Here is a 23,422-nt window from a genome sequence, read left to right as displayed (position 1 = left end):
TTCGGAAACTCCGAAAGACCGCGATGCGGCCCGATTTCCGTCCGTTTCTGCACACGCGATGACTTTTCTTTTAAAAGCGGCATCGTGGTGCACTCGAGTTTTTGGAGTCGGCCCTTCCACGCTGTCGATGCTAATGCACTACTAGATGACGAACTCCTCAGCACACGTACGAAGTGCCGCACATGGGAAACACATAGGCAGAAATGGCCGACGCGCCATGCCGACGCACGTAGGGGGCGGCCATTTGGGATTTGCCAATGAAAATAGATTGACCGTAATTTTTTTTTTCGTACTCGATTCTAACGCGCATGCGACTTACGAACTCGCTTAACCGGAAAAAAGGTGCGCGTTAGATTCGAGTAATTACGGTAGGTAGTATCTCCCTCTCTCCCTCCATCGCCATTTACTTTTGATTTGCTATGAGTCTTTGCACCAAGAAGTTTTTTTTCTTTTCCTTGTTTTTGTTAAATTTTGCTTTCTCTCGCTTATCTAAATGCTCCTATCAACACTATAATGTTCGTTGCGCACAGTCCTCGTCACTGTTGGTCACTGCGAGAGTTCGTCTTAACAGAAGAGGCCTGTCGAGCGGCTAGTCTTAAGCAGATTCTTTTTTGCATTGAGTCTGTAGAAAACCAAACAAACATTTCTGTGTTGTTCATATTGAAAAAGAATTCGTCTTAACAGAGTTCGCCTTAACTTTACTGTATGTAATATAAAATGGCAACAATACATGAATGAACACGAAACAATAAAATCTACTTATCTTTCCATCTAACAAGCATTCAGTCATTCAAAAGTTCACAGAACAGCTGAAATAAGCAGGATTAAATGCGCCGCATTGACACACCGATGGAAATGACAATTACCTGGCTTAACCTTGTACAGGAGTATAAAACTGTCCTCGCTGACTTCAGCTGTGACGTGGACATTGTGGACACAGGGCACCTCTGCAGCCAGTTCCGTCAGCTCGTGGAAATGAGTAGCGAAAAGGCAAAAGGCATCCACCTCCTTTGCCAGCTGCCTGCAGGTGGATGACACATTTATGAATCTGCTAGCTGTCATAAACGCTGTGAGCCCACTGCTCCAATTGCAAGAACAAGAATGACGTCATATTTTCACACATATTTGTACACGATAATGAGAACTCTTGCAGTGTAAAAATTAAAACGCCATGATGGAGTGGTATTGTGCTGTGCCAATGGTAAAGCTGACAAGCTTCCCTGCAATTAGATGGCACAGATCGTTCAAAGCACAAGTGACTGAAGTCACAAATATTTGCACCACAACTGAACCATGTTACCAAAGGTTGCACAGCTGCAAAACATCTTGAGCAAGCAGCTATGCACATCCCAGTATCAAGGCATGCGACCACCGTGTGTGCATTCATTTAAATTTATGAATGTTGAAAGGTTGAGGGGGCTGTAGCCGAATGGCCTATCAAATGAACGCAGGAAATAATAGACAGCTAAGGAAAGAAAGCGCTATCATGATGAGTAGGCGGGTGACTTTTCAGAGCTCCTCGATTATGTGGGCTCGTTTGTGGAACCACACTACGCAGAAACTGTGTAGAAAGGCGAGCTAAACTTCGCACGCTGCATGACCCCTCGGTCAATTTCGCAGGAGTGCACCCAGTGTCTAAAACAGCGAACTGCCACAGGAAAGTCGCACATGCCTTCAACGCCCTTGCTATGCTTGACTATGTAAGAGTAAGAGTACTTTACAGTAAGCACGTTACAGAGCTCTCTGCAGGGGCAAGGGCTAAAGGCAAACAGTCTGACAAAGGCTCCTGTCCCTTTGCAGTTCGTGCTAAGCTTCGACATGCGCACAGGAAAAGAACAAAAATGAATACATTGGTTTTCAGAAAAATTGACAACAAGTAGCTTGCAAGTGTACATATAAAAATTCACACAAACAAGAATAAAAACATAACACATTTTCAAAATTAGACATCACTCTCGCAGAGATACACAACAAAATGGTTATTCCTTTCCAAATTCAGCCACCACAAAATGTTTTGTTCATTCAGTAGCGAACCGTAGAATTTACTGCTCGCAGCTGCTACTGACATGGCAGCTAGCACTCGTTAGGACTATCCTGCAGGTTGGCATGCTGTCGCGAAAAGCTTGTTGTAAACATGCAGCTCAAACTTGGAAAATCACCCCACTGGCTCTCTGAAGTTAGGACCACATGCATAAAACTAAATGTTGTGCCCAAGTTCGAGAGGTGCGCTACGCGGAAAAGCTTTAACAGAATTATAGGTCTGCACACTGGAAGCGGAAGTGAAATCTCAGGTGATAAATCTTTGAACTACAAATGGTAAAGTAGAGGTTATATTATATGTAGGGTCTAACATCCCAAATACACCATATGATTATGAGAGATGCCGCAGTGAAGGGCTCTGGAAAGTTTGACCACCTGGAACGCACACCCAAATCTGAGCACACGGGCCTACAACATTTTTGCCTCCATCGAAAATGCAGCCGGGACTCGATCCCGCGACTTGTGGGTCAGCAGCCGAGTACCTTAGCCATTAGACCACCGCGACGGGGCTGGTAAAGTAGAGGTTGTGAACATGGTACACTCAAACCTCGAAATAACGAATCCTGATATAACGACATATCGGTTACAACGAAGTAAATTAAAAATAGTCTTGCAATACATTGTCTTAAGAATAAACCTTCATAACAAATTTTTAGATATAATGAATTTATTATCATATAAGATGCAAGTTTGTTATAATGAAGTTCGAGTGTATTTCCACTCTGCAATGAAGCAACTAGTAACTTTCCTGAGAGACAGCTGAAGAACCAAACAGTGGTAGTGAACTAGATGAAACAGTGTGCACAGTTGACAAGTAATAGTCAGAGCCAAGACGGCAACCGCCAGGATGTGCACCCGCAACACGCTCCTACCCCAGCATTTTTTTTTCTTTTTTTATCTGCTTCATCCTGTCTGTTTGTTCCACGTCTTCTCCTCCATCGTGCCTCTCTCCTCAGCACGTGCATCTCCAGTGGAAAGTGCGCTCACTACCTTGTTTATCTGCGGGATTTCCCAGCAGCTACAATATAACCGGTTAATCATCTCAAGACACTGCACTCTAAAACGTATGCAAATGGATGAAGTTCTAAGGGAGCATAAATGGGAGTTGGAAGAGTCCACATTACAGCTCGTCCTGCAGTGCCCTTCTGCCCCCCCTTTTTTCAAAGCCCTAAAAAGAGGAAACAAAGTGCATAAATGACATATATGCTGTAAACAAAACCATGCTACTTTGTGCATTCAAACTTACTCTGATATTGCCCAGGCTAAGCCGTAGCCATCGTACGTGGAGGTGCCCCGGCCCAGTTCGTCGATAACAACCAGGCTGTCAGATGTAGCATTCTGCAAATAATGCAGGATGTATTCGTTTTACAGAAAGGCAACCACGCCAATGCAAGGGTAATTACCACAATACAAGACAATATCTCCCAATATATGCAGAGTTCAAAGATGTGTGGAGAAGCGTACTTCATGATTTTCACTTCTATCTGGTTCCAAACCAAAATTATGGTACACAATCAAAGAGGCCCACACAATTCTTTAGAACGCAGTGTAACATGCTATCCCTTTAGGTAAGCACGCTTCATGGCTCACTTGTAAAGTACGATAAACCAGATGATGTAGCCATGGCGCATGCCTGTCAGATGACTGTCAGCAGCACCTACTGGTGTTTAGCAGGGAAGGAAAGCCAGAAAATATTGTAGTATGTCCTATTGCTGCAGCAATCATCCCTTAACAGTAAATCTGAAATTATTGAGCCATATAGCAAGAGTAGGCCTCAGGCAAAGAGAGAAAGGCACCCACATTAGTTGTCAAGTGAACAGAGTTGGAACATGTGTCCATCTGTTGCTAAATTTGTATTTTCTATATAAGTTCTGGTTGCTATGGCAATGAAATATAAAATATTTTCTCTCTTAAAGTCATGCAGTACTGTTGATAGACTGATAAATGAATACCGTATTCGCTCAAAGATAGGTCGACCATGAATATGAGCCACTCTAATGTCAATCTCACCAAGGAAAAAATGAAACGAATATAAGAGTAGGTAAGTCAGAAAGATTGATATGTGGAGTTTAACGTCCCAGAACCACCATATGATTATGAGTGACGCCGTAGTGAAGGGCTCCGGAAATTTCGACCACCTGGGGTTCTTTAACGTGCACCCAAATCTGAGCACACGGGCCTACAACATTTCCGCCTCCATCAGAAATGCAGCCGCCGCAGCCGGGATTCAATCCCGCGACCTGCGGGTCAGCAGCTGAGCACCTTAGCCACTAGACCACCGCGGCGAGGTTAATAGTCAGAAAGATCATTTGTACACATATTTTTAACACATATGTGAATGTATGTATGTGTAACACATATGTGTATACACATATGTAGTCTGAATGGATAGAAGTGACAAACCCACTATTCAGCTGCTTAATTACCCATTTCTCATGCATTAGGGCAATGTATTGGCGTGTAACTGTATACAGTAAAAGCTCGTTAACTCGGATCTCACGGGACGAAAGAAAATGTCCAAGTTAACCGAATTCCGACTTATCGAATGGACCATGAAAACAAAAGGAAAACGTACCGGGCACGAACAAACCTTTATTTCTTAAAAAAGTGCGTTATTTTTGCCTGCCTCACTGTAGGAATTTCTGACAGATCGATCTTATTTAATCCTATCAGGTGGTGGTGCGCATGTTCACTGTCGCGAGAACAAACGCAGAACTCCTCGAGGACAGCGAGGGCTTCGGCGGCCTCCCGCACGGTGCAGCAACATCACGTCGGCTCATCCTGGTCGTCATCATCGGAACAGTGATTTTGGTCTTCCTCAAGCACGTCTGATAATATAGCATAGTAAGTCAGCGGACTAGCAACGGCAACACGATAGTCTATAGCGACGTAGTCTGAAATCTGGACGCCACTAGGAAGGAGAGAGTCAAAACGTGTGTCATTCACCTCTTCGTCTATATTCCCAGTGGGCTCGCGGGTGTTCTCTGGAGTGGCCTCTGGAGGAATATCCAAGTCGTCAGGGCGGACAAAGCCGTTGTGCCAGAAAGAATTTGCAATGACTGCAAGCGGCGTGTCACTCTAGATATGCGCTAAAACGTAAATTGTGGTCAAGAGACTCAGTTCTTATTCTCGCCCTGCTTCCTTGCAACCAGGATCCGTTCCAGCGCATGCTTTTTGTACCTGCTTTTTACGTGCTGAATTATCCCTACATCCAGCGGTTGCAGCAGCCATCATGTTCGCAGGTAGAAATACAAGTTTGATGCACTCCAGCCCTGTCACTCTGGTATGAACCCTGCAGTTGTCAACTAGAAGTAAAACCTTGCGCTTGTTAGTGGAGAAGCTACGATCGAGCTGGCGCAGCCAAGCTTGAAAAATATCCGAAGTCATCCAGGCCTTTCTGTTGGTGCGATATTGCACAGGAAAGTGGCGAATGTTCTTACACCTTGGGTTACGTGCCTTCCCGACAACTAGCAGTGGCAGGCGCTCGGTGTCCGACATATTTGAAGCGGCAAGCACAGTGATCTTTTTTTTGCTCCTCTTCCCTCCAACGCACGGGTCGCCCTTGAACGTGATCGTTTTGTCCGGCAAGGCTTTAAAAAAGAGAGCCGTTTCATCGGCATTGAAGACATTGGCAGGCTCATAACGAGCCAGGTACTGAGGAAGCTCAGTTGTCTTCCAGTCAGCAATACGCCGTTCATCCACTGCTGCTTTTTCCCCGCACACGTTTCGAATGACTAACCCGTGCCTTTCTCTAAAGTGGGCAAACCAGCCTTTAGACGCACTGAAAGATTCTATGTTCATTCTCAGTGATACCTTTCAGCGGTCTACCCAAGGGAAGCTGGCTGTTCCGCATGTTTGTTATCCACCACAGCTGTGCGTCTTCCAGCTTCGAATGTGCTGCCGTCCTTAGTCGTTTTCGTTTTCTGGTGAATTGGCCGCTGTCAAACGCCTCGAAAATTTTTTCTTTGTTCTTCACGTAATCGCTTAAGGTGCTTCTCTTAACATCATACTTTTTCATTATCTCCTGCCGAGAAACACCTGCGTTCACGTCTTTAATTATCATAACCTTTCTTTCAAGATCATTTGCTGGCTGCTGTGGCGGCTTAACTCGTGTGACGGTCGCCATGAAACGAGACGGCGGCGGCAACGCGCACAAACACAGCTGCAACACGCAAAGTCACAACACAAAGAACCAAGACACGAAGTACACCAGTAGGCGTAGCGAGCAGCTGTTAGTAGACACTGGATGCGCCGGTGGCCCAAGCGCTTCCGCCGGGTGGTGACTAGCGCCACCTAGCCACTTCCCCCTCATTCATTATCATTATGGTCATATTCTGCTGCAGTTCGCTCGGTTTCGGTTTCTCCAAAACTCCGGTTCTGCCATCGATTACGGCAATCGGTGCTGGAGCCTCCAAGCCGCCGAGATCGTGTGACTCTAGAGTCCCGATAGCCTTCTCCGGAGTTCTCCGAGATAACCAGTGCACAGCTAAATCCATCCGAATTATTGAGCATTTGACCTCATTGAAATATACACAGTTTTGCCGGGACCACGCCGCGATTCCGAGTTAAACCAATTTCCGAGTTAACGAGGTCCGGATAAACGAGCTTTTACTGTACAGCAAAACCTCATTAATACAGTGCCTGCTTCAAACATACACTGACAATTGAAATGTAACGGCACTGTATCCCCAACCGAATCTCACAGAGCCTAGTGAACTTAATAATCATTTAAGCCTAGTAGCTCATCTTATGCATACAGGTGCTTACTACGACTAGCTGCGGCTCTCGAGTCTGTACGGCCAAAGCCACAACATGCGAAGAAAGGTCTTACAACTTCTTGGTAACTGTACAGACCGGTGAACCAATGATTCCGACCCTAGCAAAACTGCAGCAATGCTTTTATGAATAAACATCGAAAAGAAAAGTAAGGAGAGATGGTGGACGACAAGTGTGCAAATACAACTCATCGCCAACAACCCTTTCTGAGTCATTATCTTTAGTTTTGTGCTCAGCAGTGTGGGTGGCATAGCACAGATGAGGTGCATAATTCTGACAGTCGACAACATAGGTGCCTTGGTGCCCTGCTGCCGTTCACTAAATGCATCCCTGTATTAGACTGCTTTGCAAGCAGTCCCAGTGCATTGCTTTGCGGAAACTAAAGCAGCTCCTTGGTGCACAGATGGCTTAAACAAAGTTTCGATTGTGAGGGGTTCCAGCCAACTACTTAAATGATGACAGCAGGACAGACGACACTGTCCTTGCCCCAGTAGTTGGCTGAAACGCAACCAACGAGCCCAGGCAAGCCCAATTTTAACAAAGTCTTCAGCACATTCGTGCACGTTTTGGTGAGGTGCAGGTGGAGAAACCTTGGTGCACTGGCACGCTTATGGCGAAATCTCTTTGCAATTTTCTAAGCATACTGCACATGCTCTTAATCAATGAAACCTAAATGTGCCCCACCATTTATTGCTACCTCCTTGTGCAAGACCCATACTGTGTCACAGGAAGGTGGAGTGTGTACATTGCAGGAAGCTCGTCATGTTGGTTCAACCAACAATAAGATATTCACTGTGCCTGTGCAAGGTCAGGCATAAAACTGGTACAGTCCAACGTTCCACAAATGTGCACATACTGTATAGCAAGCGCATGATACGAGTAGGCAACAGGCTGCACACAACTAGCCCAGGATGATTGTTTCGATGCAGTAGGAAGTACTGCATTCCAATGAAACTGCCAGTATCACTCGGCACACAGATATTCATGCACGTATTGAAGAAAGCTATAGTTCATTTGTCCGTCCACTCTGTCAGCTGTTGTGCATGCTGAACTCTGTGAGTACTAATAGATTATAAATGCTCCATGTCATAACGAATGTGTGCTATCAGATGTTCGTGCGAGAGCCACAATTTTTTCAGTCCAAAAATACTTGAATTTATTTCTTTGTTTGTTGCGGTTTGTTGCGGCGGTGTATGGCACGAGAGGCAACTTAGTACTCGGCATTTCACGAGTCCGACTGCTTAGACAATAACCCATGTCCCCGTCACGTGTGAATTAACAAGGTTTAATAGTATAGTTAAGGTCATGAACCTTGTATTGAATGCCAAAGCTGCATTCCCATCACTACTGCTCAAGAAGTCATAGTTCATGTTCTGCAGGCATCCTCAGCACACCGAAAGGCATTATCCTTATTGTCATCGAGCATATATAATATTGTCGCGAGAGGAAACGATAGGCAGGAACTCGAAGTGGAGGACTGTTTACTCAGCCACAGCTGCCATTCACTTCTTCGCTCTTGTCTTCTGCCACCAACACAGCGTGGCATTACCCTCTCCCCAAAGAAAAAAAAAAGAAGAAGAAGAAGAAGCATTGCATGAATACCACGGCTCCGAAAAACAACGAAAGGTAGTCAGAAATGTCTGTGTCCTTTGAAAAGAAAAAGGACGAGATGAAAAATAAAGAAGCAAGAAAGTAATGCACAATTGTCTTGAACGCTATTGCCACATCACAAAGTTCTTGACTTGCAGTCAACGCGAATAGTGCGGCTTCATCCTGGAGACGTGAACCACATCCGAGGAGCGTGGTCTGCGAGAACGGTGTGACGTGTCTGCTGGGACAACTTCGTAGTTCACTTCGCCGAGGCGATGAAGAACTCGGTAGGGTCCGAAGTACCAACATAACAATTTTTCTGAGCGTCCCCGTTGACGTATAGGAGTCCAAACCCAGACTAGGCCACCGGGTTCGTATATTACTGCTCTGTGGCGGGTGTTGTATCGGCGAGCATCTTGATTTTGCCGCGATAAAATGCGAAAGCGCGCCAGCTGCCGGGCGTCTTCGGCACGCTGAACAAATACATCTGCGTCCGGGGTAATCGTGTCCGGCAGAGTTGGTTGCAGCATGGTGTCAAGCATTGTGGTGACGTCGCGGCCGTAAACCAGACGAAAAGGGGCAAAGCCGGTGGTTTCCTGCAAAGCCGTATTGTAGGCAAATGTTATATACGGGAGGATTTCATCCCAATTCTTCTGATCCTTGGCGGCATACATCGAAAGCATATCTGCAATCGTTTTGTTAAGGCGTTCGGTTAACCCGTTAGTCTGCGAGTGGTACGCAGTTGCTGTTCGGTGCATCGTGCCGCTCAGCAAGAAGATCTGTCGGAGCAACTGTGCCGTAAAAGCAGTACCACTATCTGTGATGACGGCAGCAGGAGCACCGTGGCGGAGAACGATGTTCTTGATGAAAAAGTCAGCCACCTCGGAAGCAGTTGCTCGCTGGGCGGCTTGTGTTTCGCAGTATCTGGTCAAGTAGTCGGTGGCAACCACAATTTAGCGGTTACCAGCCGCAGACTTCGGAAATGGGCCGTGTGAATCCATCCCGACCTTTTCAAAACGTGTGTGAGGGGGTCGCAAAGGCTGAAGCAGACCGGCTGGTTTCGTTGTTGGAGTTTTGCGGCGCTGACAGGCTGTGCATGTCTTGACGTACTGCCGGACGGTTTTCGTAAGTTTCCGCCAGTAGTATTTGTCTTTGATCTGCACCAGAGTACGCGCGAAGCCAAGATGCCCTGACGATGGCTCGTCGTGACAAGCACGCAAAATATCGCGGAGAGCAGCAGGAACGACGAGGAGATAAACAGTTTTTTTTTTAATGAAAGTTGCGCTTGTAGAGGATGCCTTGGCGTAGACAGAAAGATGACAAATCCCGCACGAATTGACGTGGGGGTTGTGGGCGACGTCCCTCAAGGTATTCGATCAGTGGTTGTAATTCTAAGTCTTCGCGTTGCTGCTCAGCCACGTTTAATGATGCGAGAATAGCAAGGCAGCTGATGTCTTGATCATTGTCTTCTTCAGTGACCTCGACGGGTGCGCAGGAAAGACAGTCAGCGTCGGTGTGTTTCTGACCAGACTTGTAAACCATCGTTATATCGAATTCTTGTAACCGAAGGCTCCATCTTGCGAGACGGCCCGAAAGTTCTTTCAGGTCGCTAGCCAGCAGAGAGAGTGGTGGTCACTGACGATTCGGAAGGGGCGTCCGTACAAGTAGGGCCTGAATTTCGTTATGGCCCATACAACCGCCAGACATTCTTTTTCAGTCGTCGAGTAGTTCTTCTCCGCAGATGACAACGTGCGGTTAGCGTAGGCAATGACGCGTTCCACGCCATCTTGATATTGCACGAGAATAGCTCCGAGGCCAAGGTTGCTCGCGTCAGTGCGGACTTTTGTGTCTGCTTTGGTGTCAAGTGACCTAGGATCAATACCGTTTGTAGGAGTTGTTGAAGGTCGCGGAAAGCCCCGGATTGTTAGGGGCCCCAGACGAAGGCGACGCCATCCTTGACGAGTTGTTGTAGAGGGTCGGCGATTTTCGAAAAGTTCGACAAGAAGCGGCAGTAATAAGCACAAAGTCCCAGAAAGCGGCATACATCATGCTTTGTTTTCGGTATCGGGAACAAAGCAACTGCTATAGCCTTGTCAGGATCGGGGCGAACACCACTGCTGCTGACGATGTGGCCAAGGAATTTCAGTTCCTCATATCCAAAATAACACTTTTCCGGTTTCAGAGAGAGGCCGGCAGTGCGAATAGCCAGAAGAACCGCCTCAAGCCGCTCAATGTGCTATTCAAATTGATTGATATGTGGGGTTTAATGTCCCAAAACCACCATATGATTATGAGAGACGCCGTAGTGGAGGCCTCCGGAAATTTCGACCACCTGGGGTTCTTTGACGTGCACCCAAATCTGAGCACACGGGCCTACAATATTTCCGCCTCCATCGGAAATGCAGCCGCCGCAGCCGGGATTCGAACCCGCGACCTGCGGGTCAGCAGCCGAGTACCTTACCCACTAGACCACCGCGGCGGGGCGATATGCTGTTCAAAAGTCGTAGAAAAAAACGACTACATCGTCTAAATACACTAAACAAGAGTACCACTTCAAGCCACATAAAACTGTGTCCATCATTCATTGGAACGTGGCTGGAGCGGAGCACAGGCCAAAAGGGAGAACTTTAAATCATAGAGACCGTCCGGTGTAATAAACGCTGTTTTTTCTCGGTCCCGTTCATCTACTTCAATCTGCCAATACCCGCTACGGAGATCCAGGGAAGAGAAGTAACGGGCGTGTCGCAGGCGATCCAACAAGTCATCAATACGAGAAAGAGGATATGCGTCTTTTTTCATTACCTTGTTCAGTTTGCGGTAGTCGTCGCAGAATCGTAATGAACCATCTTTCTTTTTAACCAGAACAACTGGTGACGCCCAAGGACTAGTCGATGGTTGAATTACGTCGTCGTCGAGCATTTGTTTCACTTGATGACGGATAGCATCTTGCTCCTTCTGAGACACGCGGTAAGCATGTTGGCGCACGGGTTGCACGTTGGGCTTAGTGATAACTCTCTGCTTCATTAGAGGAGTCTGCCGGACTTTCGAAGTAGTGGCAAAACAGTCACTAAAGGATGAGAGGAGACGGAGGAGCCTTGCCTTTTTAGGCTCTTCCAACTGACGATTGACATTGAGGCGACTAGTCACGTCAGTATCGCAGCTGTTCCCAGCCGAGATCGTCGTAATCAAAGGGAAGGCACCCAAATCCTCCAATGCCTCCAAGTAAGCTATGGTTGTGCGTTTCGCAAAATGCCTGTGTTCGCCACCGAAGTTCGTAACTAAAACCGTTGTCTGGCCATTTCGCAGTTGAACGAGACTTCGAGCAATGGCCACTTCCTGATCAAGCAATAACGTCTGGTTACTTTCGGCGATGCCCGTAATCGACTGCTCCCGTGGGCACTCAACACGCACAAAGAAGCTACTGCGAGGTGGCAACGTGACGCAATCATCGACTACGCGTAAGGCTACGCCACGATGTTCGTTCTCGATGTCGGAATCTGGGGAAACACAGTTAACAAAACTGACGAACAAATCACGCAGATTAATTATCGCTCCATACTCTTGCAGAAAATCCATGCCCAAAATGACCGGCCGAGAACAATTGGGCAGTACAAGGAATGATGCTACAAAAGCCGACGCACAAATCTCAAGCCTGGCGGTGCACCTTCTTATAGGGGATACGAGGTGTCCTCCAGCGGTGATTAGTTGAGGGCCATCCCACGTTGTCAGCACCTTGTGTAGACGGATGGCCAATGAAGCACTCATCACCGAGTAATCAGCTCCCGTGTCGACAAGCGCAGTCACCAGATAACAGTCGACGGAAACGGTAATGGCAGCGGACGTTCTGTTGGCGGTTTCACAAACAGGCTTTAACGGCACGTCGTAAGGCAGAGGTGGAGGGTATTTGTCGGTTCGCGTGATAGCGGCCTCACCTCCGGAGGTCGCCGTTTTCAGTTTCCCCGGCGTGGGCTTGCGCCACTGACACCAGGAGACCCAAAGGCGGGTCGGGCGCCGTGCGTTGATGTGGACGAACGGGGTGATGGTGACCGTGACTGTCGTCGCGGCGGGACAGGAGCGTGATCACTACCTTCCACGTAATCCACAATTTCTTGTGGGCGCTCACCATAGCGTGGACAACGTGCATCTGGGTGGAATCCGCGTTGGCCGATTCGTCGGTAGTAACAGTCACGGTACATGTGTCCAACCTCGCCACAATGATAGCACGAAGAACGATTGTCGAGTGCACACCAGACGGTGGACTTCCGCGGGCCAGGACAAAAACTGGCCTGAGAAGGCAGGCGATGGGCTGGACTTGGAAAGCGTCTGGGGGTCCCAGTAGGTTGATGAGCAAAATGTGCCGTCGACGGCGTAGAGGCGATTAGGGCATCCGCCTAGGAAAGTGTGGGAGGTTCGACTTGCAATGGTGGTGAGGAGTGAACGAACTGCCTGATTTCGTTACGAACGACGTCCGTAAGAGCAGCGCTACTGGGAGGGGACGCTGCATGAAATTTCCGAAGTTCTTCGCGTACAACTTGCCGTATGAGTTCTGTGAGGACCTCCCTGTTATCACGTCCTGGTACAAGCGAGCATGCAGCGGACATGGCCGTCTGACGCTCTTACTGCGACACCCGCTGCCGAAGCATGCGCTCCATAATTGTGGCCTCACATATGAACTCGGACACAGTCGTACGAGGGTTGCGCACAAGGCCCGCGAAAAGTTGCTCCTTTACGCCTCGCATTAGCAGGCGCACTTTCTTGTCTTCTGGCATGTGGGGGTCAGTCCGTCGAAACAATCGCGACATTTCTTCGACAAACATGGCGACGCTCTCGTTCGGCATTTGAAATCGCGAAGAAAGTGCCTGCTCCGCTCTGTCTTTCCGTTCGGGGTTACTGAACGCCTCGCGAAGCTGCCGATGGAATTCCTGCCAACTTGTGAATGAAGTTTCGTGGTTCTCATACCACACTCTTGCCGCGTCTAAGAGGGAGATATACATGTCCTTCAACTTACGCCGATAGTCCCAGTCGTTGATGGCAGCGACTCGGTCGAAATGGTCAAGCTAGTCTTCGCCATCCTCACTGGCATCACCATGGAATGGGTTGGGTGTGCGAGGCGTGTTGATGACACAGGGTACGCTTGCGATTGGGTCATGCTCGGTTTGGGTTGCGGATGTGGCAAACATTGTCCTCACGGAACTTGCCAAGGGGCCGTACTGTGGTGGTAGTCCTTGAAGGCGGCGGCTGCTTCGATAGATGTCAGCAGACCCTGGTGCACTGGCGGTGTTGCTTCTGGTTCAGGACCAGCAGGCATAAGACGTTGCAGCACAGTACCCAGCACGTCCACCAGTCTGTCGCGAGAGGAAACGATAGGCAAGAACTCGAAGTGGAGGACTGTTTACTCAGCCACAGCTGCCATTCACTTCTTCGCTCTCGTCTTCTGCCACCAACACAGCATGACAATATCCAGCAGTGCTTGAATTCATTATGAATTATTTTCACCGGTATGTCACAGTTTCGCGGGGCCACATGGTTGGCTGTGTTTAACTTGACACCAGAACTGCTCTTGCACATAGCTCAGTGCTCTTTGAAACCGAAACTGCAACTGGGCACTCTAAAAACCTCTCTAAATAAATAACTGTGCGAACAAGGTTTCCAGCCGTGGTAAGTGGGTCATAACTGGCCTATTACAGTGAAAAAATACAAATTGCAAATTTTTCATGTCGGTGCTCCTTTAACACAACATAGCGTGAAATAAGATGCCTTCTCTTCTCTCCTGGTAAAGATCGATCAAACTGAAATGCCACGCCACTTTGATCTAAACAGGTTGTCAATAAAAGGAGTGGTCTTCAGACACATTCAACCTGTTTCTTGTTATGTTTGCTCTTCGAATATTCAAGCCTAGAAAAAGTATTCTCACACGCATACATCAGAGAAAACTGAAACAAAAGCTAGAGAAAGGGAAGCTTGAGCCAGCTCTGCCGCAACGCAAAGCTGTGATGCGATGAAGCATACAAACAAGATGAAGCTGCTGTCATGGAACACCTCTATGCAACACCTTTTCATTCTTTCTTTTTTTTTTTTTTTGAAGAGCAGGCTTCGCAGATCCCCGAAAATGACGTTGCAGATACCAATTTGAGAACCACTGTGGTAGAGCAACAGACGCATCATTTGGAAGTAGTAGGTTTGGTACCTGCTGCTGGCAAGTTGTCTGATCATTAACTTTAATTTTTTCGAATTTAGTATATCATAATTATAACAAATAGCAACACCTATACTTAACTTGACTTGATTGTCTGTTGATTCTCATGAATTTGTGTCCAATAAATAAAAATGAGCCCTTCAATTCCATTTCTCTGGTTCAGTTGTTTCTCGTACTGCGCTGTAAAATGTTGGCAGATGGTCGCTACAACACTGTGCAGTCTCTTAGCAATAAAATGTTTTTCTCGCAGCTTTCTCCAACCTCTAACCAGTGCTTTGCACAGGTAAAACTCCACCTGAGCAGCACGCTCATTAGATTTTTAGCAAAATGCATCACTTGACGATTAAAGGTACCAATACCGCTCAGTAAACGAGACACATTATGGCACGGTCATCAACAGCAAATGTGAATCACTGGTGTGAACCGGCCCATCACGTCAACTAAATACATGGGCACGAAACAGTGACACAGAAATTATGCATTACGCAACAATGGCACACGTTATGAATAGGTGCAGTGGAAGAGCACCCAGCTGCACCACATGTGGCAGGACTGCAACCTGCACAGCAGCTGGGAGAGTTGCCTTCAGCGGCAAGCATTGGGGCGCTGCTGCAACATTTATGAAAGCTGCTGGCCACAGAGACGAAAAACCCCTTCAAGCTTAATATTTTTGCTCACCAATATGGTTAGAGAAAATTTGGTCAACAATACAGGTTGAGAAGGTCCTATCAGGTGAAATATGTGATGAAAATAAATAAACAATTGCATAGTTTCTCTTGGGAGTTGACTGGTTGATGCATAAGTGTGCAGAGTTATACCGTATTTTGTGGTAGTAGCCGTCTCTCGCATACCAGTGTCGGGCAGACTCGACATGGAATTTTCCTTTTTTTTTTCTAGCATTTGACTGCATCCAGGACTGCCCAATAGAAGCACAAACTTAAAATTGCCCTAATGTGGACAATATGCAAAGCCACATCAGCTTTACATGCTTTCCTAAAGGGGGCTTTCTCTTCCACCACAGCAAAATACTTGCACAAGGTATCGTAGAAAGCGTTTTTTAGGGGCGAAGCTCTTTATAGCGGCACCCGTTCGTCCCGCGTCCCGTCGTAATATGTAACCAGTCTTACGCTTTGATCTGCAAGGTGGTGCCAAGTATAACATTTTGAACTCCAAGATGGTGCCGGTGAGAGATTTCTTCTGTGCGTTGTTTAACAATAAAAAATAGTGCTCAATGTACATGCGAATGGCTGCTAATGGGGAATGAGAGACAGGAGCATTCGGCTTTTAGTCAACGCGCACGCTGCGATCCCCATTAGCAGCCATTGGCATGTACATTGAGCACTATTGGACAAGAAAGGGTTGCTACATTATATTCGCTGGGTGTAACGTCCCTAGTTTTAGAAAGGTTTAGCGAGCGTTGAGCCGCAGGGCCATGAATACAATGAACTAGTATATACCACGAATGAATTCGAGGTGGTTAAAGGGGGGAAGCAGATACGAAGTGCAAGCCGTAAGAAATTAAAAGCTCAATCCTCCTGTCTCTCATTTCACATTAGCAGCCACTGGCATGTACATTGAGCACTATCTGACAGGAAAAGGTTGCTACGTTATACTCGCTGGGCGTAACCTCCTTGGTTTTAGAAAGGTTTAGCGAGCATTGGGCCACAGTGCCATGAATACAGTGAACTAGTATATACCATGAACTCAAGGTGGTTGAAGGTGGGAAGTACACCCGAAGCGCAAGCCGTAAGAAAGTGTGCGTGTGCCACCTCTTGTTTAGTCCATGGAATGTCCACTGAATGGCGGTGCTTCTATATGGGGAATATATGATAAAAAGATGCGAGATGGTGGGACTTGGAGTGTTGAATAGATGGATGAACGGACACACAGACAGATGCATGGATGGACGCATCAACGGACGCAGGGGCGGATGCATGAACGAACGCAGGGACGGGCGCAGGAACAGACGCATGGACGGTCACACAGACGTACGCATGGACGGACGAATGCTTCGCCCCACTCTCCATCATTCACTCCGTGGATATGCTGCAAACTTTTTTTTTCCCACGTGTTCTGCACTGCCAAAATGCAATCATATGGTTCAGATATTCTACACGCTGCAAGCATAGGTGTTCAACACAGAGGGTGAAAGGTTTGTCATACGAGTGTGGGACCCTACGTTTAAAACCTAGCAGCCGACAGAGAACTTAATTATTTATCTTTTTACCTTTATTTCATTATAGCAGTAGATCTAATGTAGGGTTGTGCGGATAGTAAATTTTATGTTCGAAGCTAATAGTGACTTTGTTTGAATCATTTCGAACTGCACTTGAATAGTCTATATTACATATTATAAAGAAAAGATGGCTACATTTGTCGTGGCCCAACTAGCCAGTACACATTTTTTTTAATTGAAACAAGGCATGTACAAATATCATTCGTTTTGGTTCAACGGAAATAAAAGCAAATTTTGATATTCGCAGAATTCGACTTTCAGTAGAATGAGGTGGACCCGTAAGCTATGTTACATTTTAAAATTTTCAATATCTGGAGCGTACATGCTGGCATAACAATATTTTAAACTTAAAAAAGAAAGAACAGATGTACAAGCAGTTCATTTACCTAGAAGCGGCAGTGCAGAATTTCTTTGAGATACCTACTCACAGGAGAGCACCCGTCCACTGCAGTGAAACCACCTCTACAGAAGAGGAGCAGGGAGGCTCGCATGCATTTGTCATTTCGAATACCTTGAAATTGCCAATAACTTTAATTCGAAAAGAAGCGTATTCGACTATGTTAGACTGAAATACGTGACGCAAGGTTGCCGATGAGAAGAACGAGAAGAGACAGACTTCTCATTGGCAACCTTGCGCCACGCATTTCAGTCTAATATGTACCAACTAGCCCAACATAACCTACTGTTGACTATGTTCATATTCGTTCAAATATTTGCAGTGCTCGAATATTTGCACAAGCCTAGTCTAACATGACAGTGCGATGGATAAATGGACACACAGTTCTCTCTTTCAGTTGGCTTAGAACTTAAACATCCAAGAGGTTGGCTAGTGTTTAAAAAACTATGGCAGTTGCTCCTAATAGTGGCCCAACGGGTGTGCACCATTGCTACTTTATATGGTGGAGAGCACCTCGGGAAAGTGTTCACCCAAAGAGCGCACAACTCTCATCGTTGTAAAGATTCATACACGTGGGGTATACGAACAAGCCTCTCACCCTGAGGATGTGTGCGGACTCCAGCATCTCGGCCATAAATGTAGAGACGCCCTTGAGCTGCTGGTCACCAGCTCCGATGCGCGTCAGCACGGCATCCACAACCGTCAGCTCGGCAGAATCACATGGCACAAAGCTTCCCACTTGAGCCATGAGCACTGCTAGGGCCACCTTGTGGAACAAAGGTTAGATGACAACTCTGAATTCAGGAAGCTAGTGCCAGTCACAAAAACACATTAACACATGTGGGGACACAGCACCACTCAAGACTTTGTTATGTACTTGCACATAAGCTTTCCCATTATTAAGTCACCTAAACCAACGTTTCACAAACTATTAAAGAGAAAAACAAATTTCTGCCTATGCTGCCTTGTTTATGCTGATAATTTCACAGCAACAAAAGAAAATTTCATAGCAAGAAAGACACACTTAGGACTGCAAATTGCTTTATCATGAAAAAAAAAAAAAAACAATGTTATTGCTCATATGGAAAGCTCATACAAAGTGATTACACAACCAAGGTACTATCTGTAATGTTGCCCTGCTTGACTATGGCATCCTCTACATGCTGAATCATAGCTTTAAGGGCTTTCAGTAACCACTATAGCACACAACATATACACATAAATTTGCAACTTCTTGCTTGACGAACAAAGCAAGTAATAACTTTAAGTGTTAGGTTAAACAACTCTGACCCTAAAATCTAATCTGGCTGTAAAAAGTACATTTATACCCCAACGTAAAAAAGTGGACAAAATCAGCAATTTGCTTTGCTATATCTAAACTTTGGCAAGTTAAAGTTCTGCCTCTAATGCGACATCATGTCACTAAAAAATTCACTTTTACACATAAACTGCCACATGAATCTTAGAATACTATAGCTGTATGACAATTAAAAAAACTTATTTCAATAGAGATAAAAAATCCCTTTGGTTGCATCTGAGATTGAACAATCATAACATGATGCCATGCCACTGGAGTCTTTTTCAGAATAGCCTTACATCCAGTGTAATGCCAAAAAAGAAAAAAAAAATATATTTCCAATGCGCAGTGTTAAGACATGTTAAGTAAGACTATTGCACATATTCTGCCATCAGAACCTGCACCAATGCGTTGCCTCAATGGTTGCCTCAACAGTGCCTCAATGGTTCTAATGTGTATTCAAAGATTGCTAGGGGCACTGCTGAAGTGCACTTCAGAGCACTAACAATTGCAGGAGCACAGAGGACACATGGTCTGCTGTGTGAAGCACAAGCACTTAAGGGGGGAAGAGGCACTTAGCCATCAGGCATCTTATTATTTGAGCTAGGGTGATAAAAACTTATGAGATGGTGTATTTACACGTGCAGATGTCAAATATGAACTTAGTTTTTTATGTACCTCTTACCATTTAGTTTTTAATTAGTCATTAATTAAAAGTTATTTTGATCATGTTTTCAGTAAGTTGGCTCTACAGTTCTTGGTGAATTAAATGTCATTGCATTCTACAATTAGCGAAGAGTGCAAAAAGCAAGTTTTATGGCTCTAGCTTTCCTACAACAAAAGTTATAAAGCTTAGAAGTTCATCCTTCCATTATCAGGGAACAATAATTTTTGTATTTCATTTTTTCTAAAAATTTATGGTGTCCTATAGTTACATATGGCCCTTTCTTGCACTCACCAAGCATCCAGCTTCTCAGCAAGGCAAAAATTATCAAATTCCAGTGTACTAAAGTTGAGAAGCGCTTGTCAGAAGAATGAAAGGTGGCCAAAAAACTGAAACTGAGAAAATGGCAAAAAACAAAGCTCTGTATATTCAAGGAATTCTCCACAAACAAAAATGCTTCTCTTTGCACAGAAATGCCTCAGAAAGCACCAGGGCAGTAGTCTTTGTCACACTTTTGTTGTTGCCGCCGCTTTGCTTGTTGCAGGAACCTGGAAGATGCTGAACGCTTTTGCTCGGCACTCATGATCCGACGAGAATCCTTCTCTTCTACCCATCGCTCGCTCATGGAGTTTTGCTCTAACTGAAGTTCTTTGAGGATACGTGTGGAGGCTTCTTTCATTCATGAATTGAAGCGCATCACGGCCTCAGCAACAGCAGTCTCAATAGCTATTAGTGAAGCATGCTTCTCTTTAGGCATTAGAGACCGTTTGACAAAATGGAGTGCCTCGTTTGCATTTTGTGTCTTGCCTTTTTGGCAGTTCCTTGTCACAAAGTCGCTCGTAGACTGGAAGTAGTGCATCACGGATATTTTGTGGGAAGTTGTAGGTGTGTCTTGGCAGCGGTTCTCCCCTTGCAGCAGAAGCATTCTGCTTGCACCATTAGTCACTGCCACTTGAGCACAAGGTGTGGTTGGACCTCCTTTCATCAGTCGAGGTCACATGATAATATGTGGCCATGGCGGCCTGGTGCATTGCATCTATGTCACCAACATTGGACTTCAGAGCCCAGCCATAGTATCTCGACAATTTCTCTATGACATCACCTGTCAAGCGGCCTCTTCCACTTAGTGTTTCACCAGAACCTTTATGCTTTTGAACAAGATTGCGTAGTGCAGTAGCAATTTGTTTTTGAACATGGTTTATGCAGTCCTCTTTTTGAACCTGAATGAAATCATAAACTGTTGAGTCTTCAACAGCACGAAATGATCTACTGTCCCCATCACACAGCACCACTCTGTACCGCAAGCCGTGACAGGAAATTGAGCGCTCAAGGAGAGCGACTGCTGCCTCCACTTCCATGTGCCCTGATCTGCACTCTGTATTTTTTTGGCAGATGTGCGATGATTCCCAAACCAAGTAATTTGGGTGCTCTTTTGGTGGTGTGCGCTTGCAGCCGGCACAAAAATTTGACAGGACAACATAGTCTAAAACATAGCTAGAAAACAGCTCTATAATAACACCCACACCAATGTGCGACAGGTGGCCTCTGGTCATCCATGTGCCATCATAACAGATGGCCACATTACCTGGGTTGTCAAAGCGCAGATCTTGGTATAATGTTTTTACTGACATGGCACAATCAGAGAGGACCTTGTCTGCAGCTCTTGTTGCCACAGGATTCAGTTTATTTTTCAAATGACTCTGATAGCTTTTGTGGTGAAGTCACCTGTGAGAAATTCCCATTACAGAGAAGATGTCGTTTAGGGCTGCCTGGCCATTTTCTATGCTTTGCACGGCACGAGATGCACGGATATTGACTTCAAATGCAGCGTATTTAGCCTGACTGGGTACCCTCCCAGAACTCCACTCAGTGTCAACAAGTCCACAGTTGCAGCACTCTGAAATCAGCTTCATCGCAAGTCCATATTCACGCTCACCTTTTTCAATAGAAATGGTCCTACTGCATGTCCGGCATTTAGCCGTTCTTTCAAGAAGCTTGTTTATCGTGGATAAGTCGATCCCGTAGGTAGCTGCTGACCGGTCCGAGTCCTCGCCCGCTGTCGCGAACGTTTGCAGCTTGCGCTTGCTCACCGAAGTTGCCGATAAGCTGCTGATCTTATGAGCACTCACTTTCTGCTGTTGCGCACGATCGGCGCTTGTCAAAAAGGTTGTCTTTCCTTATGCACTGCCTATCACCGACTTCGTCCGAGGCGGCCGGGGAAACAGGCGGAGATGTCGGCATTTATCCGACGGATCGTGTTCCGTCACCACGCCGTCCTGTACTAGGCGCGTGTTGGATATACCCGCGCCATTATCTTTTTTTGCCGTAGATTTCTTGCCCTTTTTCCAAACTTGTGAGCAGTGCGGAACTTGCGATACCGCTTCGACATTATGAAAGGTTCTATAGCCAGGTTCAAAACGTGGCCGAGAGCGTAGGCCTAACGCACTAGCCCGGTGGCTGCGGCGCACTACGCCGGGCTGGTTCGGCGGCATGCCCAAATGTGCAGACTTGAGAAACATTTGCTCCAATTTCTCGCTAGCTCGCACAAGTTCAGGAATCCGACGAGAACAATGACATGTGAGCGAGATACACTCGCCGCTTCATGTGCGCTCTACTGCCGCCCGCAGCAGACAGCTCAGGAAAACGTGGCCGAGAGCGCAGGCCTACCGCACTGTCCCGGCGACTTCGTCGAGCTCGTTCAGCGCCGTACCAGTATACCGTCGAACGTAGAGACTATACAGAGATGCTTGCTCTAATTTCTCGCTAGCTCACGCAAGTTCAAGAAGCCAACGAGTACAAAGTGACATACACTCGCCACTTTGCATGCGCTCTTCTGCCGCACGCAGCAGACAGCCCGGGAGGCCCGGCGAATCGGAAGGCGCGATTTAGTCACTGTGCTCACCGCACCAATAGGCTCAGGCAACGGGGCTTTTTTTTAATGCGGATTCACAGCGTGCATACTGAGTGGAAGAAAACAAGCGCGGCAGGATATGAAAGAAAAAGGGCGACTCTTTCGAATGCGACCAAGACGGCTGCTGTAGCAAACGTAGAACGGCAACACCACAGCACTGAAAAAGCCTGTTTTTCACGCGTCCATTGCTAAAATTCAGCTCACTAACGTCGCATAAACTACTCTTATGGCTAAATTACCAATGAAGGACGCGTGAAAATTGGCGAGATTATGCAGCGATAGTGGGAGAATCTAAATATAGCATTTTAAAAAAAACCATAATTTTTTAGCGATTTTCGGTCTCAAAGACCCGCTTCTCCCCTTAAGTACCAACATTTGTTGCCCTTTGTACAATCATATCTTAAGTGAAAAATGACAACACTCACTGATCGTATATAGGTCGATTTGCCCCCCATGTTTGGACCGGTGATAATGTAACAGGAACTGGAACCTGCGAGGAAGAAGCGATAAGAAAGGTCGACGCCAACCATTTAGCCCACAGAGTTTGGTACTTCAAACCTCTGCGAGGACAGGCAGTTTCAACATCCAAGCTACAACATTGTCATTACAAGTTAGACATAACACTTATAAAAACAAGTACTGCACACTGCCAAGTAAACAGCACTAAATTGTCTAAAGAGACCTACATTATAAATTTCAAGATAAATACACACACAACCACGCAAGTAATAACATGCAAACGGTATCACACATGCAACCTCAGTTAAATGCCTAACACAAGAGTACAGCTGGTGAAACCTGCAATTTTAGGAACATCTACTGCAAAATTATATTTTAAGTGAACGTGTTCCTACAAAAAATTTCCAACATCATCGAAATAACCTTTTTATATGTGCTAGTTATACAGCTCAAATCATTTATAATGTAATTACTTACAGTGTAGTACTAGCCATAATACATTAATTTCTACTCCCGTTTACCCTCATATACTTCATGTACAGTGATGATGTTTGATGTTTTATGGCGCAAGGGCCATTTCACGGCCAAAGAGCGCCAGTTCATCTTACTAAAAACATGGACAATGATTGTGATAAGCGGCTGTATAAGGGCCATAAAATTCCTCGCGGTAAGGCGGGTAAAAACATACAAGTAATAAAATCATGACCATGTCGTGAAAGGTGTGTGCGGTGTGAATAGATGACAAAAGTTGGTGATAATAAAAGACGATGGTGGATATGTATGGCATTAGCACAAGTGCCTCACTCGTTCATACCCTTGCGTCCAAGGGCCGTGAGGCAAGTGCTTTCTTGTGTAA

General features: G+C 46.1%; 1 protein-coding gene across 1 annotated transcript in view; it reads right to left on the bottom strand.

Annotated features, from left to right (window-relative positions):
* LOC142817919 (DNA mismatch repair protein Msh2-like) overlaps positions 1-23,422 on the bottom strand; it is a 127,159-nt gene that overhangs the window by 18,599 nt on the left and 85,138 nt on the right. Inside the window, exons 21-24 of the mRNA XM_075895879.1 lie at positions 22,533-22,597; positions 17,834-18,001; positions 3,287-3,378; positions 867-1,021 (exon numbers count right to left, since the gene is read on the bottom strand). Coding sequence (XP_075751994.1) covers positions 867-1,021; positions 3,287-3,378; positions 17,834-18,001; positions 22,533-22,597 — 480 coding nt within the window. The remainder of the gene's footprint in view (positions 1-866; positions 1,022-3,286; positions 3,379-17,833; positions 18,002-22,532; positions 22,598-23,422) is intronic.

The sequence above is a fragment of the Rhipicephalus microplus genome, chromosome 5 (assembly GCF_043290135.1).
Source record: "Rhipicephalus microplus isolate Deutch F79 chromosome 5, USDA_Rmic, whole genome shotgun sequence".
NCBI lineage: Eukaryota > Metazoa > Arthropoda > Arachnida > Ixodida > Ixodidae > Rhipicephalus > Rhipicephalus microplus.
The sequence above is the reverse complement of the archived record's forward strand: the minus strand, read 5'-3'. Positions and strand labels throughout refer to the sequence as shown.